Below are 16,664 nucleotides of genomic sequence, written 5' to 3'. Positions count from 1 at the left end.
TATGTTTTCCCTTAGGAGAGCAGGGCAGCCCTGTCATCCTGGGACAAGTGGCCTGAAGGCAATGGAGTCAGGTGTCAACCTAGCCTTGTCTGTGAGTCTGGCCAGGCGGGCCGAGGTCCACGCAGGGTGCTGCCCCAAGCAGGGCCTGGGCAGCAGTGGCTAAGGGCCCTGCAGGAGAGCATGACAGGGCTGTCAGGCCTGGGTGACTCAGCAGAGGTGCTTCCATCTGCTGATTCTGGCCTCGTGACTCTGATTGGAGCACCCATCTCAGGATGTGGAACATACAGGTTCCTCTCTTCTGCTGGCTCTCTGAGGGCATGGGAGGTAAGCCGGGACAGGACAGAGAGGAATAGCCACGGCCAGCTAAAATACCTCTGCCCAAGAGGCGGTGTGGACCCCATGATGACGCTGGCAACCTGACATCTCCGGCACCAACCTGACATTCTGGCCAAAGCAGGCTGGGAAGACTATTCCAACCCTTCGTCCTTATAGCAAATCAGAGGCACAGCCTGCTGGGCTGCACCTGGCTCTTTCCCTTCCTGGAGGGGACATGCAGGCACTATGAAGCCACACGGCATCAGCAGTGGGGACATCGTCATGGCCAATCCAAGCCAGGAGGGGGAGGGGAAGGTACCTGTCCACCCAGGGGTTCCACCGGTGCCTGGGAGCCTAAGTGGCTTTTCTCCAGAGGGCAGGGAGGCAGATGCTTAAAGGATACACATGGAGGAATACATGCCCCCAGGTCTGTTCAGTGGGGAAGACGGGGGTGAAAAACTCCTGCCCCAGCCACCACACAAGGGATCCAAGGGCAGACGTGTGAGGCATCTGGCTCTTGGTGCTGCACCCCTTTCCTAAGGGTGCCCTCAGTGGCTTTCCAAGGAATTTCACGCTGCTATAAGGGACTGCAGGGTGCAGAGTCCATACAGACAAGGAACCTCACTCATGCATCCATTCATGCAGCACCTGCGATCTCCAGGCAGCCTGACCCTGGGTGGAGGCTTCAATCAGCCTCCCCCACAGCTGGCAGGTGCTTCCTCCCATCCTGATCCTAAGGGTGACCCTTCCTGGCAGGACGACCCTCCTCTCATCCAGCCCTCAGATTCCAGTCCTTTCTGTTCGGTCCACCCCTTGATTCTGGTCAAAACCACACCCTCCGCTCAGCCGCCTCATTCCCTGCCCTGCAGAGAACAATGCCCTTTTGTCCACACAAATGTCCTGCAGTCCCCTTTGCCTCCCCACACCCACACTCCTGGCTGGAACCCCCCTGCCCTCCACCTCGGGGCCTCCTCCATTCTCCATCCTCCAAATGCTCTGAAAGCTCCAAGCGCTGCGCCCAACACTTTGCTCCTTCCGGACCCTCCCACTGTCCACTGGGGGTCGTGCTCACTGATTCTCTCATCCCTGTCACTGGTTCTGCCTCGGCAGGGGCGACCACAACCAGGAACACCCTTTCCACTTAACTTCAGTGTCTCTGGCTGCAAGTGGAGTGACGCCTGGTCACTGGTTTCTGGAGGTCCCCCCTCCCAACCCCAGGGATCGTCCCAGCAGCCCTCAGCCGAAAAAGCCTGGAGGCCTGGTACTCACCCCTCCTCCCTCTCCCAGCTCTGCAATGGAGAGAGGACAGGAGAGGGGGCCTCCCTCCGACAGAGCAGGAGAGGAGCACGGCCCGCTGACAAACTGCAGAAATGGCCTCCTTCCACCCCACGACCCCACCCTCATGAGGGCCTCACCTGCGTGGGTACCGGTTCCCGAAGCCGTGCTGGCAATGGGGTGCCAGGGGCTCTGAGGCCCCAACTTTCTGCAGGCTGTGCCAGACTCCCAGGGTCACAGTCCCTGGGCAGCACTGGGCTTGCCAAGGAAAGCCGGGGTCTGCGAGCAGGTGCACCTGAACCCCCGGGCTCTGCAGCCGCCATCTCCAGTCTGAGGCCCAGCGTGGGGATTAGGGGCGGATTGCTCAGGGAGATTCCCCCTCCCCCGGGGCTCACGGCTGCTCATTCCCATCTGGGAGGAGAAAGGGAGGATCACCACCGAGCGGGCGGACCAAGCCCTGACGAGGTGGCCCCCACCTCCACTCTGCCCATCCCCAAGTCGAGCTGTTGCCACTGTGAGTCCAAATGGGCATGAGGTCACCAGGGTGTGACAGGCGACAACTCCTGCCTGGGGTGGGGGGGCGGGGAGCACATGGCAACACATGCGCCTGCAACTTTCACCCACCCGGACAGATGCTATGCCCCTCCCCTCCCCTCATGCACACGCACAAACGCCTCTAACCATCAGAAGCCCCTCTCACAAACAGGAACAATCCCATGGACTCTTAAAGCCTGAGGATGGAAGTGGGCCTCCTAGCCAGGCTTCCAGGATGGAGGGGAGCGCTTCAAAACCTAAAGGGCTGGAGCCCCGACTGCTCCATGGCAGTCCTTCATACAGGCAGCTCAGCCTGGAGTCCCCTGCTGCCCTGCCCACTGGCTGAAGGCACCATCGCTCCCAAGGCATCCTTCCTACTCTGATAACCTCCAGGAGGAACCAGACAGCAGCCAGCCTAAGCAGGGAACTTCCTCTCCTCTAAGATCCTAGAAATGCACTCTCTGCTCTGGACACCACTGTAGCTACTTCCCCTCTAGCTTTTGCTTCCCACTGCCCGCCCTCCTCCTCCCCCAGGACTGCCCAGGCCAAAACACACAAGATAAAACGTGGATGGCACTCACAGCAGTCTCTTCCTCCTTGGACTTCATCTTGAACATCCTGGCAAGAAATCCTGTGAGCGGCCAGCAGAGGGGGCCAGAGGGCCACAGTCGAGAAAGACAAGCTATGAGAAGGACGCCAGGGTGGCCGGCAGAGTTCAGGGCTCCCCACGGGGTCTCTCTAATGGCAGCTTCCCACAGTCAAAGACGTCGCAGATCTGCACCCACTTGAGCCTGGCAAGGGGCTCAGGGCTTAAATACTAAGTGTTGATGTGGATCATGCTGACGGGGCGGCCCCAAGTTCAAGAAGGTGCAGAGAGATAAGGGTCCAGTGCTATCTCTAGGGCCCAATGCCAGGGCACCTCAGCCAAAACACCAAGATCAGGAATCCCCACACCCCAGGCTCGTGGAAACTTTACAAACATTTATGGTGGCTGATGACTTGGGGTGTGTGAGGACAGGAGCCCAGGAAGATCACATGACACAGGTCCCAATTTCTGGCAATTTCAAGCACGTGCAATCAGGGGCACATGGGGTCAGGAGTGGCAGCTCCCCGTGTCTATAGATGACCTCCCTTCTGTGGTTCGGGCCCTGTGCACTGTTCCTCTTGCATAAACAAGTCTCAGGTCTTACTGCCTCTAGGAAGGCAGGGATCAGATCTTAACTTATCCAGACCCTTCATTGTGCATAAGACTGGCCCTCTCTAGTAGGCATGGCTGTGGAGTGACTGCCTGCTCTATCTCATTGAGCTGCGACAGAAGGCAGTCCATCTGCTGTGGTCTGTCCTAGGCAGCCATGGAGGCACCCTGGTCTTTGCACACTCAAGACATCCCTCCTCCGCCCCCTCCTTTCTAGGCTCCACCAAGCTCAGATGGGCAAGCTCTCCCTACAAGCAAAACAGGGGCAGGGGGAGAGAGAAGACGGTGGCAACAGGGACGCAGGGGCGAGGAGGAGGCTGAGTGAGCTGAGCCCTGGGACCCTCGAGACATCGCACAAGCTTTCCCTCTCTCTTCCTAGGACCATAAAGGCTCAGAAGCACCAGCAAGAGGTTCCTTCAAGGCCTCTGCACCACCATTAGACCCTGAGGAGGATCACTGCCAACACAGTGCCTGGCATCTCCCGAAAGGGAAGATGCAGCTCCCCTCCCATCAGGACAATAACTGAAGAGCAGGAAAAAGGCAGATAGAGCTCAGGGTGAACCAGTCCTGCAGGAGAAAAGGGACCCACAGGAACCAGGAGGGCGTCTGCCACGCACGCCAGCAGGACAGAAGTTTCCCCCCACCCTGGAGTCTGTTCTTGTCTTTCCAAGTCTGACAAGTTCCCAAATCTGCCAAGGATGCAGAGCTTCACGTTCTGGGGGTGGGGGCCCCAGGAGCCACAGTGACCGGATCTGGGTCTCAGCTCCACCCTTGCTGAGTGACCTTGGTCAAGACAGCAAGGCTCATTTTCCACAAGGGCATGGGGAGGTACTGGAGGGGGGTGTCACCCGGAAAGCCCTGGGGGGAGGAGAATGTGTCACAGGAAGTCACCTCGCTCCCGGGCACTGGCTATGCTTTCAGTGGTGCGGCAGAAGGCCTGGGTCAGAAGGCCTGCTATAAATCCTCACCCTGCCACTCGCTAGCAATGCAGCCTCGACGGGCCTGGTGACAGGCCTGGTGCGTGTGTCTTCACAACCGCTAGAGGAAGTGGAGGCACCCACAGAGCAGCAGCCTGGAGGGGGCAGCCTTAGGAATGAGACCCACAGCCTCGGGAGACAGAGGAGAAGGTAGATGAGCTGAGTCCTAGAGATGCTCTGCAGCCCAGTCTCAGCTCCCTTAGCTGCAAAATTGTTCCTATGATCATTATTCCCCAGGGCTGCAGTGAGGATCAAATGAGTAAAAATGCCTGATGTAGCGTAGGTTTTACTGAAATCAATGACTAGTCCTGAAGCTCCTTCACATGTGCACGTACAGCCTGCGCGTGTGTGCACGTGCGTGCGCGCGCACACGCATACGCACACACACACACACACCATTTTCTCTCGGATAGACAGAGCTCCAAATGGCTACACATGGAGCAACGCTGAGTGGCAGGAGGACACGGCACAAAAGCAACAGGCTCTTGAGCCACCCAGCAACTGTCCTTGTGCAGAGAGAGGGTGCTGCTGGGTCATGGCCACCCAGTGGACTTTCAGTTAAATCTTGGCCACCTTGCCACCTCCTTGCTAGCCTGGCAGGGACAGGCCCCATCTGAGCTGGGGCAGGCGTCTTGGGCCTCACTCTTTCTGCTCTTTCAAGTCAGCCTGAGGCCAGGGTGACAGATGGGCTCTAGCTGTCCTGGAAGAGGACCCTGGAGGGAAGCCCAGGTCGTGTATGCAAGACCCTAGGCACGGCCAGCGGGTCTCAGCCCTCTTCCCCTAGCTTCCCCTTAGTTAAGTTTTTTCTTCCTCTTTCCCTCGCTTTCACGCAATGTCCCTTCTTTCTTTAATACTCTTTTTTCTCACTTTTTTTTTAAGTTTTACTGAAGTATAGTGGATTTACAATGTTGTGCCAAGTTCTCTTTTTTTTTTTTGTCTTTTTGCCATTTCTTGGGCCGCTCCAGTGGCATATGGAGGTTCCCAGGCTAGGGGTCTAATCAGAGCTGCTGCTGCCAGCCTATGCCAGAGCCACAGCAACGCAGGATCCGAGCCGTGTCTACAACCTATACCACAGCTCATGGCAACACCGGATCGTTAACCCACTGAGCAAGGGCAGGGACCGAACCCGCACCCTCATGGTTCCTAGTCGGATTCGTTAACCACTGCGCCACGACGGGAACTCCCCAAGTTCTGCTGTACAGCAACGTGACCCAGTTGCACACATAAATACATTCCCTTCTGTATATTATCTTCCATCATGGTTTATCCCCAGAGACTGGAGAGAGTTCCCTGTGCTGTACAGCAGGACCTCAGCGCTTACCCATTCTAAAGGTAACAATTTGTAATACGCTTAAATATGAAATTTTTTGTCCCTCCCTTTGCTCTTGTTATTATTCCTTGGGTTCCCCCCTCCCTGCCCCACCACACTCAAAAACTCTTCCGACTTATTTTTCTTTCTCTTGGGAAAAAAAAGCACAAGCCACGCACACATTCTGAAGGGTGGGAAAGCTGAGAAGTCATAGGCTTTAGGAGCAAAGACTAACGCTGAAAAGCAGCTAAATTTAGTAGCTTCCAATACAAGGTGAGGCCTTACAAAAAAAAAAAAAAAGAAAAAGAAAAGAAAAAACCTCAGGTTCCAAATGTGCAGTGAAAATCTCGCAGTTACAAGTGCCCCATAAAAGGCTGGCAGCTGCTCTAAGCTCACCTCTCGGAAACAGGGGTTTGGGAAGTGGTCAGCACTCAGAGATCCTTCCCCTGGCACCCACTCTTTGAGCCAGCCAGCAGGTGCCCTTTCTTAGAAACGTCTGTCACCAAAGAGCCCCTCTGGGACATGCAAGAGGAACGTTCACCTTCTTCAGGATGAACTAGAGCAACCCAGGTGGGCACGTTTCCTGGGAGCATGTGCAGAGGTTGGAAAAGCAGACAGAGGGAGTGTGCCCATTGTGGCTCAGCAGTAATGAACCCAACCAGTATCCATGAGGATGCGGGTTCGATCCCTGGCCTCACTCAGTGGGTTAAGGATCCGGCACTGCCGTGAGCTGTGGTGTAGGTTGAAGATGCGGCTCGAACCTGTGTGGCTGTGGCTGTGGGGTAGGCTGGCAGCTGTAGCTCTGATTGGACCCCTAGCCTGGGAACCTCCATATGGCGCAGGTGTGGCCATAAAGAGCAAAAAGAGGAAGAAAGAAGGAAGGAAGGAAGGAAGGAAATCAGACAGGTGAAGCCAGCATGGAGAGAGCCAGGGGGGGCGTGCACACACCGCTCCACCTTTCAGCGGCTTCCAGGGAAGGGGGAGGTCACCCCTTACGCCCCCAGGTCCTTTGCCCATCTACTGTCACGGGCACTCCTGTTACAGAGTCCTTCTCGGGCATAGACATGAGCCAGACGCCGAGCCGTGGAGAGGACCACTCACCTAGGTCACTTCTAGGATAATCAAAATTGGTGCCAGGCAGGTAGAAAAAAAGGAACAAACCATGCCTTCTATTTCCCTGGGAGAAGGGACACCGGGGATAGGTCCAGGAGAAAGTGACCCAGAGAGGAAGCAGCATCTCCTTCAGGGGCAGTTTTTAGGAAGCAGAGCACTCTCCACCCCACCCGATCTGCCAAGAATAAGTTAGGATGATTCCTTTCTAAAAGCTGAAACATAGCACTCTTGGGGCATCCTGCTGACTCAAGGGCTCAGAGCTTGCTGTGAGCTGATGTGATTCAAGAAGAAATGTACGTGAAAGCTGTCTGCAAAGTGCAGCATGCTGTTCAACTGGGTGTCGGAGTCAGGAAGGCTCAAAGGGACATGTCAAAGGCCCCAGCCATGGCCAGCATAGTCGGGGGGGTGGTGCCCATCATACCCCAAACCCTTGAGGAGCCAGGAGACAGGCATGGTGCCCAGATAATATTTGGGTCTGAAGCTGTCTGCTCAGGCAGTGAAGAAACCTTATACAACGAAGTTAACATCACAGAGAGCACTCTTCTTTCCAGGGCAGGGTTTGCCTTTCGGGCCACCCAAAGGAGGCCTCCTGGTCACAGTATCACTTAGGATCTGATTTAGCGTCTAATAAGCAGGCTGAATTATTCATGAGCTACAGATACTGGCCCAGCTCTGGGGTCCCGGTGATGGGGTATCCGAAGAGGTAGAAAAGGATGCAGTGAGCACGCCCCCCAAATCCAGACTCGGAGGAAGGTCAAGGAGACAAAAGAAGCAAGGTCAGCAGAGGCAGCCTTTGCAGGCTGGGGGCGCAGGGGCCGGGCGGCGCGAGGAGTCAGGAGGCAAAGAACAGCCAGACAAGCTGTTTGCCACACCCCAGCGCCTGTCACTGGAGACAGCGGGGAGGTCAGAGAAGGGTACTGTCCCCCAGAACTCCACTCACTGCCTCCAGCTCCCACTGCAGCTCAGGGGAGCCCTGGGGTCCCTAGGAGCCTAGAAAGAAAGCAGCGGGTGTGCACGCTCATTGTGGCTCCGATTTCAGCGTCCTCTGCCCCGGGGCGCAGAAAGAGAAAAAGCCCAAACTGCACCTATGAAAAGAAAGAAGAGGCAGAGCAGGAATCGGGTAACTGATACTGTATTTCCATTGCCTCATCTGGCACCAGAGGGGACCAGGGTCACATTTCGCATCTTATGTGGTAGATCCAGAAAGGAATGTGCCTGGTGGCTGGGGAGACCAATGCCAGCTCCCAGGACCCACACTTGCATCGCCAGCGCCAGCCCCTCAACTGATGACAGAGAGCTCCTCTTATCAGCCCTGGTTTGGGGGGCTGGCACCCAAAGCTGGAGTACACCTTCCGCTGGGGCGTGTCTGGGGGGCTGGGACCGAGGCTCCTGGGGGGGAAGGCTAGGGGCCTGCCTGGCATCTCCCACCACGTCTGGGCTGGCAGCATCTTACCCCCAGGCTGCAGAGGGCCCCAGGGTCTCCTGCTAGTTTGGGCCCGTGCCTAGAGCCAGGTGGGTTGAGTAGGCATGACATCAGGTCTTGCTAGGTAACCTGGACATTATCTAACTTCACGCCCTGTACCAAGGGGGATTTTGTACTCCCAGAAGCCAGAGCTAATCTGGAGACCACTGGGCATGCTCTATCTAAAGAGAAAGTCATGGGAGTTCCCTGGTGGCTCAGCAGGTTAAGGATCTGGTGTTGGCACTGGCACAGGTTCAGTCCCTGGCCTGGGAACTTCCACATGGTACAGGCACAGACAAAATAATAATAATAATAAGGTCATGGATGTTGGGGGCAGGGGAGAGGTGAAAAAGGGCTAATTCCACAGGCCTTACTGCCTGCTGGAGCAACTGAGTCCAAAATCCTGTTCTAAAGTCAAGAGGCTGCTGCTACTTATGATCCCTGGTGTCAGAGCTTTAGGTAAGGGGGAGTCCTCATTTTTTGGCCCCTCATCTAACTAGACAGAACCCCTAAGAGGCAAGGCGGCTCCATCTGCACATGAGGAACTCCAATCAGACTAAAGGAAGAATTTCTTTTCTTTTTTTTTTTTTTTTTTTTGCTTTTCAAGGCCGCGCCAGTGGCCTATGGAGGTTCCCAGGCTAAGGGTCGAATCGGAGCTACAGCTGTCAGCCTGCATCACAGCCACAGCAATGCAGGATCCAAGCCATGTGTGCAAGCTTCACAAAGTTCAGGGTAACACCAGATCCTTAACCTACTGAGCGAGGCCAGGGATCGAACCTGCAACCTCATGGTTCCTAGTGGGATTCCTTTCCCCTGCACCACGATGGGAACACCAAGGAAGAATTTCTTCACTCACCAGTACCACAGATATACTGTTGTGGGGAGGTCCTGGGAAACAGGGACTTTTAATCACTGAGATGGGGGGAAGAGGTTTCCAGCAAAGTACAGAGCTGCCCTGCCTTGGCCTGGCGAGCGGCTGACAGTGTGGGCACCGCCTTGGGAGGCCCTCCTGACTACCCCTCTGCCCAAGAGGGCTTTGCACACAGAGAGGAAGACGGAAGGGAAGAGGGGACGACAGGGTGGAGGAGGTGAACAGAGACAGCAGTTGTCCTTCCCAGCGACGGGGTGTGAATTCAGGCTGGCACAGACCCGAGCACCCTCGAGCAGAGTATAATGCAACTCTGAAGCTGGATGCGTCTGTGTGGACAGGCCAGAGGGCCCAGCTGGGCAAGGCTCTGTCAGCCTCTCATAGAACCTGGCCTATAAAAGCTCAGACACAACAGGAGGCCTCACAGATGAATGGGCCAGCCTCCTGCAGGTGCCAAGGGGACCTGTTGGCAAACCTCTCGGCAGAGAGGGCCCCACCCACCTCCCAGACATAAATAAACCAGGCCCCTCAACAACCTCTGCCAAGATTCGTCTTCTTGGCAAGAGCCTGGAGCTAAGAGCGGCCCTCATGTGCCATCCCTTGGAGTAAACAGGGGTGCTTATTTATGCCAGGGCAGAGAAGAAATCTTGTTGTTGAATAAATCTGGTGGAGGAGTGGACAGGACAGGCCGTCCAGAGTCTGCTCTGGTTTAGGTGATGAGCTATCGCCCCAGGTCTTGGCATCTGGGGCCAACAGATAACACCTCTGCGAGGCCACGAGGCAGCATCCAGCATGACGTCACCTCTAACCTCTCTGCTCGCCCGCCCACAGCACCGGGTCCTCTCTCCCACCCTGCCTGCCAGGTGCAAAGCCAGGGGGCAGCAAAGCCTTAGTTGGCCTGTGGCTAAGGTCTCCCAGGGCTCCGGTCACCCTCTGTGAGCTGGGCTCCCATCCCCCACCCATGCTGCACCTCATCCTCAGGGGGACCAGCTGGCAGAGGTCAGGGGGCCTCTGAACCCAGCACTCCTGTGCTCTCCCTCTCCCAAGACCCTCCAGCCTTCTAAATGCGGCGACCCTGGGGAGAGGTTGCAACCAAGGCCGAGAGGGAAGCCTTGACCAAGCCAAAGGTGGGAGCAAGAGAATAGGAGCCTCGACCCCTGCAGCTGATCCACTCCCTGATAGCTGGGAGCAGGTCCTCAAGGCAGGATAGAAGAGTTATTCCATTTTCCTGAGAGTTCGCTATGTTTTCTAGGAACTGCTGCTCAGCGAAAGAGAGAAATGGGGTGGGGGTAGCTGGGGGAGGTGGATGGACTTATCTGCCAAGGAACCAGGCAGCCCAACTCCACTGCTACTGCACATAACCAGCGGTTCCTGCTGCAGCCTCCAGGACCTGGGGTTCCAGAGGTTAAGGCCACACACAAATGGGGACCTCAGACCTCCCCTTCATTCTCTCTTCACCTCCCCATGCCCCAGGGCTCCAATAATGATGCCTTTATTTTTCCATTTTAGTGATTGGCTTGCTCGGAGTCACACAAACAGCAGAAAGCAGAAATGGCGAGTCTGAGAGGACAATCTGTTTTCGTTTTGAAAGGGGAATCATTTAAGATGCTAAGTGGCTCTGATGACCTGCAGACGACATCAGCAAGGCTGACCTGCTTCCTGGGACCGGGAACTCCACTCTGCCCCTCTGCTGCACCCCGGCTCCCAGTGCGTGTGGCTCCAGGTCCCCTCCTTTCTTAGGGAGGGGCTGAGGGGAGCCTCAAAAGACAGCTGAGGAACCTCAGCTGCCTCCAGGGTGTTTGGGTAACTCAACCCCTGACAGGGCCAGCTCTGGCCCGAAAGCCAGCTGCTGAGTTGGAACAATGGCAAGGGGTGTGGGGAGTGGGGGAGGCTTATGAATTAAAAATAGACGCTAGTAATCACCAGGGAGCTTGCAGAGACCATGTGGGGCTGTGTTTACTAGAAAGAAAAGAATCCCTTCTATTCATGCCCAGAGCCCAGGGTGGAACCATCACCAGCTTCTCACACCAGTCAACTGCCTCTGGGTCTGCGGGAATCAGCTGACTGAGCAGGGTTTATGGATGACTGGAAGACCCCTTTCCTTGGGACATGGACACATTCCCCCAGGACCACGCCCACCCCTAGAGGGACAGCACCAGGTCAGGAAGGTTGTACAGTGGAAGAGAAAATGGTAAAGAGATAAAGTCACCATCCTCAGGCTAAAGTAACCAGCTCATCATGGGTATTGCATGAAATGGTCCCTGGTGGTTTCGGGGATCTCAGTTTAGTCTTGTGCACCTGCTAGAAACAGCAGGGCTAGTCTTCTCTCTGCCATGAACTAGGTGTGTGCCCTCAGGCAAGTGGCCTCCTGACTCCTCTAGGCCTCAGTCTGCTCATCTGTAAAATGGAGTTAATATTATCCGCTCTGACAACTTCACAGGGATATTAGGACTAACCAAGCAACACATATGACAAAGCGTTGGAAAGATGAAAGTTCTAAATAAGGATATAACGCAGTCACAGAAATAACCATCTCCCCCATTCCCACCTCGACCCCAGGGAATCCCCCCACCCCTACCCTGTCAGCTCACCCAAGAGTCTCCAGCCCTGGTCTTCCACCAGCGACAAGAACAGAATGTTGCCTGCTTCCCAGATATCTTGGGGGCCATGTGAAGACCAAACACAAAATTCATGGAGAAGCTCCCCAGCTGATGCTCCCCCCTCCAGCCCTGCCGCCACCCCTGCTCCCCAGCTCCCTGCATTTCCAGTCCGCAAACATCAGCAACCCCTCCGCAGCCTCCAACAGTGCCCTGCTCCAAATGCTTGGACCAAAGTTCCCTCCTCATAAAACGGCTGTAGGACTCGAGACCCTGACTTGACAGGACTGTTCTAATTTGATTTTTAAAAAGTACCCATTGACTCAGCACTGAGAGGCAGGCCTGGCAGCTGCTGCAGGCAAAATACTTGCTCACTAAGGGCTGAACCACTTGGTGCATCCTGCTGGCCCCTGCGGGTCTCCCTTCCCCCCACCACAGGGACGTTTGTGCCAAGAGTAAGATCTGGATGTGTTGGCTAAACAGGAAGCAAGGAGTGAAATGGGGCAGCAGTGACAGGTCAGATCTAGGTTGGGGAATGTACCTAGACAGTTGTTGGTAACCGTGGCAAGAAAGCAGTTTCCATAGATTGAGGAGGTGGTGGAAGTGGAGGGCCAGCTCCTCTAGGAAGAAGGAGGCCACTATTGGTCAGTGAAGCCTGGTTTCCATTCTTTTTTTTTTTGCTTTTGGGGGCCACACCTGCAGCATATGGAGGTTCCCAGGCTGAGGTCGAATCGGAGCTACAGCTGCTGGCCTACATCACAGCCACAGCAACAGCTTCCCTTTTAGCCGACACATCTAGATCTCACTCTTGGCACAAACGTCCCTGCTGTTGAATCCATGTTTGCAGACGGTCCAGTACCATCATTTGAAATATGCTGACAACCCCCAAGTGTCTGCCTCCAGCCCGAGTCTCTCTCCAGACTCCAACATCCGACTGCCTCTTTGGCATTTCCACACGGATGTTTAACAGCCATCTCAAATGTAACACGTCCAAAGATTAGCTCTGATTCCTGCCCCCACAGCTCCGCAGAGAGCTGGTCCATTTGCTGTCTTCCCCGACTCAGTTCATGTCCATTTCTTCTCTCCGGCTGCCAGGTCAGAAACATGTGAGCCATCTCTGCCCTTTCAGTCATGCCCCGCGGCCATCAGGAACCTTTGCGGTTTGATCTCTGAAGCAAATCCAGTCACTTCCTCCATTCCTATCCTGCAGCAAGCCCCTGTCCCCTCACCCCTGGAGGCTTCCAACAGCTACCAAGCCGGACTCCCTGCTCACGCCCCGGTCCCTTGCACACAGCAGCCAGGGTGGTCTTCTTACAGGGTGCTGCTCATCTGTACAAAACCTAATGACTTCTCAGCTCACTGCAATAAAGTCAAAAGCCCTGTTCCTGGCCTACCAGGGATGGGCAGCCCTTCCTGTCCTTCTTTTAACAACTAATGAAGAAGTTCCCATCATGGCTCTGTGGAAACGAATCTGACTGACAGCCATTAGGACTCAGGTTCAACCCCTGGCCTCACTCCGTGGGTTAAAGATCCAGCGTTGCCGTGAGCTGTGGTGTAGGTCGCAGACACAGCTCGGATCTGTCATTGCTGTGGCTGTGGCATAGGCCGGCAGCTATAGCTCCGATTCGACCTCAGCCTGGGAACCTCCATATGCCGCAGGTGTGGCCCTAAAAAGCAAAAAAAAAAAAAAAAAAAGAAAGAAAGAAAGAAAACTAGGCTTCATTGACCAATAGTGGCCTCCTTCTCCCTAGAGGAGCTGGCCCTCCACTTCCACCACCTCCTCAATCTATGGAAACTGCTTTCTTGCCACGGTTACCAACAACTGTCTAGGTACATTCCCCAACCTAGATCTGACCTGTCACTGCTGCCCCATTTCACTCGGTTGCGTACTTCCTCCTTCATCAAACGCCTTTCTCCTTATGCTCCAGCATCGTCTCTCTCCGGGTTCACTCCTACAGAACTGGCGACTCTGTCCCTCACACAATAACTCTGTCTTGGCCTCCTTCCCACTCAGCACCTGCCCTTCAAGGGTCTCACACACCCCCAGGATATCAAGTTCCATGCTGGCTCCCAGAGCAGGAGCCCCAAGCTCAGACTTCTCTTCCATGAACCCAACCGCCAGTTGGTGTTCCTTTTTTTTTTTCTCTCTCTCTCTTTTTTGGCTACCCTGCAGGCACATGGAGTTCCTGGGCCAGGGATCAGCTCTGAGTCCCACTTGCCACCGAAGCGGCAGTTGCAGCAGTGCCGGAGCCATAACCCACTGTGCCGGGCTGGGGATGGAACCTGTGTCCCAGCACACCCAACGATCCTGTTAGACCACAGCAAGAACTCCCAATGGGTGTTCTTTAGATGGGGAGTTCCCAGAGGCACCTGCACCTCAACATGTGCAAAAGTGAACTCACCACTTTCCTCCCCAAACATGCTCCTTCTCCTGTGTTTCCTCAACTAGAGATGTCCCGTTCCTAAACTGGCTAAGCCCAGAAACCCTAGAATCCTCTTCTCCTCTTCTTCCTTCATTTCCACGTCCACTTTCTCTCCCTGTACGATGGGTGCGAACTGCCAAAGGTCTTCCAAATTTGTCTCTACCTTTCCATCCTTACCGCTGCAGCCTGGACACCCCAGCAACAGCTCCGATAATGGTTTCTTTGACTCCACTCCTGTCCCCCTTCCTAATCTACTGTCTACACTGAGATCCAAAGGGACCTCCTCCTGCCATTTTCCTGCCTAACTCCCATTGAAAACTTCACCCTATTCCAGAATTAACATGGTAAGGCCTTTTGTGATCTAACCTCTGCTTACCTATCAGTCCAGAAAAGTGCTGGATGCTCCAACCACCACGAACCCCTGGTAGTCCCCGGCATCAGCTAGCTGGCTTTTGTACACACTACACGCTTCCTCCCCCACCGCTCCTGCCAGTTCTTCCCTGGTTAAATTATATTCCTTCTTCAAGATTCAGCTCAATGGCTTCCTCCAGAAGGTCTTTGCCAACAAGCTCCCATGGCCTCTAACACAGCCTTATCGCCCCATCCTGTTCGTTCATCCATCTGCCTCCCTTCTGTTCACTGAGCTCCGTGAGGATGTCACCTCTGGCTTGTTTGTTCTTACAGCACATAACAAGTATGCAAGATATGATTATTACATGAATAAAAGAATGAATATAGAAATTCAGAAAGTACTGAACTAGATTTTCTCCTCACCAAACAACCCTCTGTGGATTCCTCCTCTATCTTCTTTGGTTGGTAATAATAAAAATGATACTATGGGGAGTTCCCGCCATGGCGCAGCAGAAACGAATCTGACTAGGAACCATGAGGATGAGGGTTTGATCCCCGGCCTTGCTCAGTGGGTTAAGGATCCAGCGCTGCCGTGAGCTGTGGTGTAGGTCGCAGACGCAGCTCGGATCTGGCGTTGCTGTGGCTGTGGCGTAGGCAGGCAGCAACAGCTCCGATGAGACCCCTAGCCTGGGAACCTCCACATGCCACGGGTGCAGCCCTAAAAAAAAAAAAAAAAAAAAAAAAAGACGAAAAATGATACTATGCCATGTTCCATTCCAAGTATCTGATATATATGAACCCACTGAATCCTACAGTAACTCTCCTATGATCACGTCCATTTTCAACTGGGGAAACTGAAGGACAAAAAAATTTCAGAGACTCAGGCAGTAAGTGGCAGGACCAGGGCTGACACTAGTCTGTGCTCACAACCACTGCCTTTACTGCCTCTTGAGAGCTTATTTAAGGAAAACAAACCAAAATTAGTTATCAGCCTGAAAGAAAGATAATTTTGAAAAACAAATCCCTAAACAAACAAATATCAGCCATCTGGGGATCATATCCTGCTTTTGGCTTAGTTCTATCGCTGGCACCTTCAATCAGACAGACAGCTCTGCAGGCAGCAGGGTGACCGCACCCCCAGGCTGGAGGCCCCTTAGCAAGGGGTTCCTGCCTCTGAGTAGCCCCCACCCGGAAGGCCTCTTCCGGTCCCGCCTCACCTTGTCACCGAGACCCTCCGCCTCCTCGGCCAAGAGGTTGCCACCGTCAGCCAGCAGCAGGGCCGTGTCGGTGGTGGAAGAGGAGCGGGGGCGGCACTGGTGCTGGTGCAGGATGGCGGCCAGGCTGCTGTCCTGGGGGGCCTTGCGCAGGAGGTGGGGGCTGCCGCGCTGGGGCTCCAGGGAGCTGCTCTTGGTGCGCCGGCTGCTGCCCCCGCTGCCGCCGCCCCCACTGCTGCTATGCAGGCTTGCGCCCCGCTTGATGGAGGGCCGGGAGCGGATCTGCTGCAGCACGCGGTTGAAGGCGGTGGGCCTGGCGGGCAGGTCGTGCAGGGACACTGCGTAGGAGACGCGGTGCATCTCCGGGGAGCGCTCCTTCTCGTCCGGGGAGTCATGGTCGGACATGCCCTGCTGATGCTGCTGCTGGGAATCCTGAGACGTCTGATGCTCCCTCTCCCGAGACCGGCGGCGGCTGTGGAACAGGTGCTTCAAGCCGTGGCCAAACATGGAGCCCTCTGAGAGCTGCTGGATTTTCTTAAGGGGGAAAGATGAAGAACGGTGAATGGAAAGTTCTCAAATGCCTCGTTAGTTGGAGGCAGAGGTGAGGGGGTCTGTTCTTGGGATACCAGTATAGCTCCTACAGCCCTCTGAATCCGGAAGTCCCCTATGAATGTCCTGTCATCCGCACAAGGTCACTTTGCAAAAAAGTGGCAACCCAGACCCGTTCCTCTCATTCATAAAGAAATGTACCTGTATGGCTTCCCACAGGACATTCCCAACCCACACACACGGGTCCAAGATTACTGGTCATGATAGCCTCATGGCTACAGTCTGGGGCTCAGGGGCACATAGAGGCAGCACTTGGCTCATGAGGTTTATCCCTCTGGCCTGATTCTCCCTCTACCCCCTAGTCCCTGCTTCCTTCTAACTTAGGTCCTTCTTCAAGATGCTCTTTTGGACCCCCAGACATCCAATTCCAAAGATGCCTCATGGCAACACTCCCTGGGAAAAGCAGGGTCACACAATCAGCT

General features: G+C 54.9%; 1 protein-coding gene across 4 annotated transcripts in view; it reads right to left on the bottom strand.

Moving 5' to 3' along the window:
- The window catches only part of TMCC2 (transmembrane and coiled-coil domain family 2), a 41,988-nt gene that overhangs the window by 11,241 nt on the left and 14,083 nt on the right, over positions 1 to 16,664 (bottom strand). For 2 of the 4 annotated variants that reach the window (XM_047753480.1, XM_047753481.1), the window contains exon 2: positions 15,637 to 16,167. In XM_047753480.1, coding sequence (XP_047609436.1) covers positions 15,637 to 16,167 — 531 coding nt within the window. Of the gene's footprint in view, positions 1 to 1,730; positions 1,929 to 2,705; positions 2,895 to 15,636; positions 16,168 to 16,664 lie in introns of those variants that run through there. The other 2 variants (XM_047753482.1, XM_047753484.1) reach the window with 2 other exon arrangements.

The sequence above is a fragment of the Phacochoerus africanus genome, chromosome 11, assembly GCF_016906955.1.
Source record: "Phacochoerus africanus isolate WHEZ1 chromosome 11, ROS_Pafr_v1, whole genome shotgun sequence".
In the NCBI taxonomy this organism is placed as follows: Eukaryota; Metazoa; Chordata; class Mammalia; order Artiodactyla; family Suidae; genus Phacochoerus; species Phacochoerus africanus.
The sequence above is the reverse complement of the archived record's forward strand: the minus strand, read 5'-3'. Positions and strand labels throughout refer to the sequence as shown.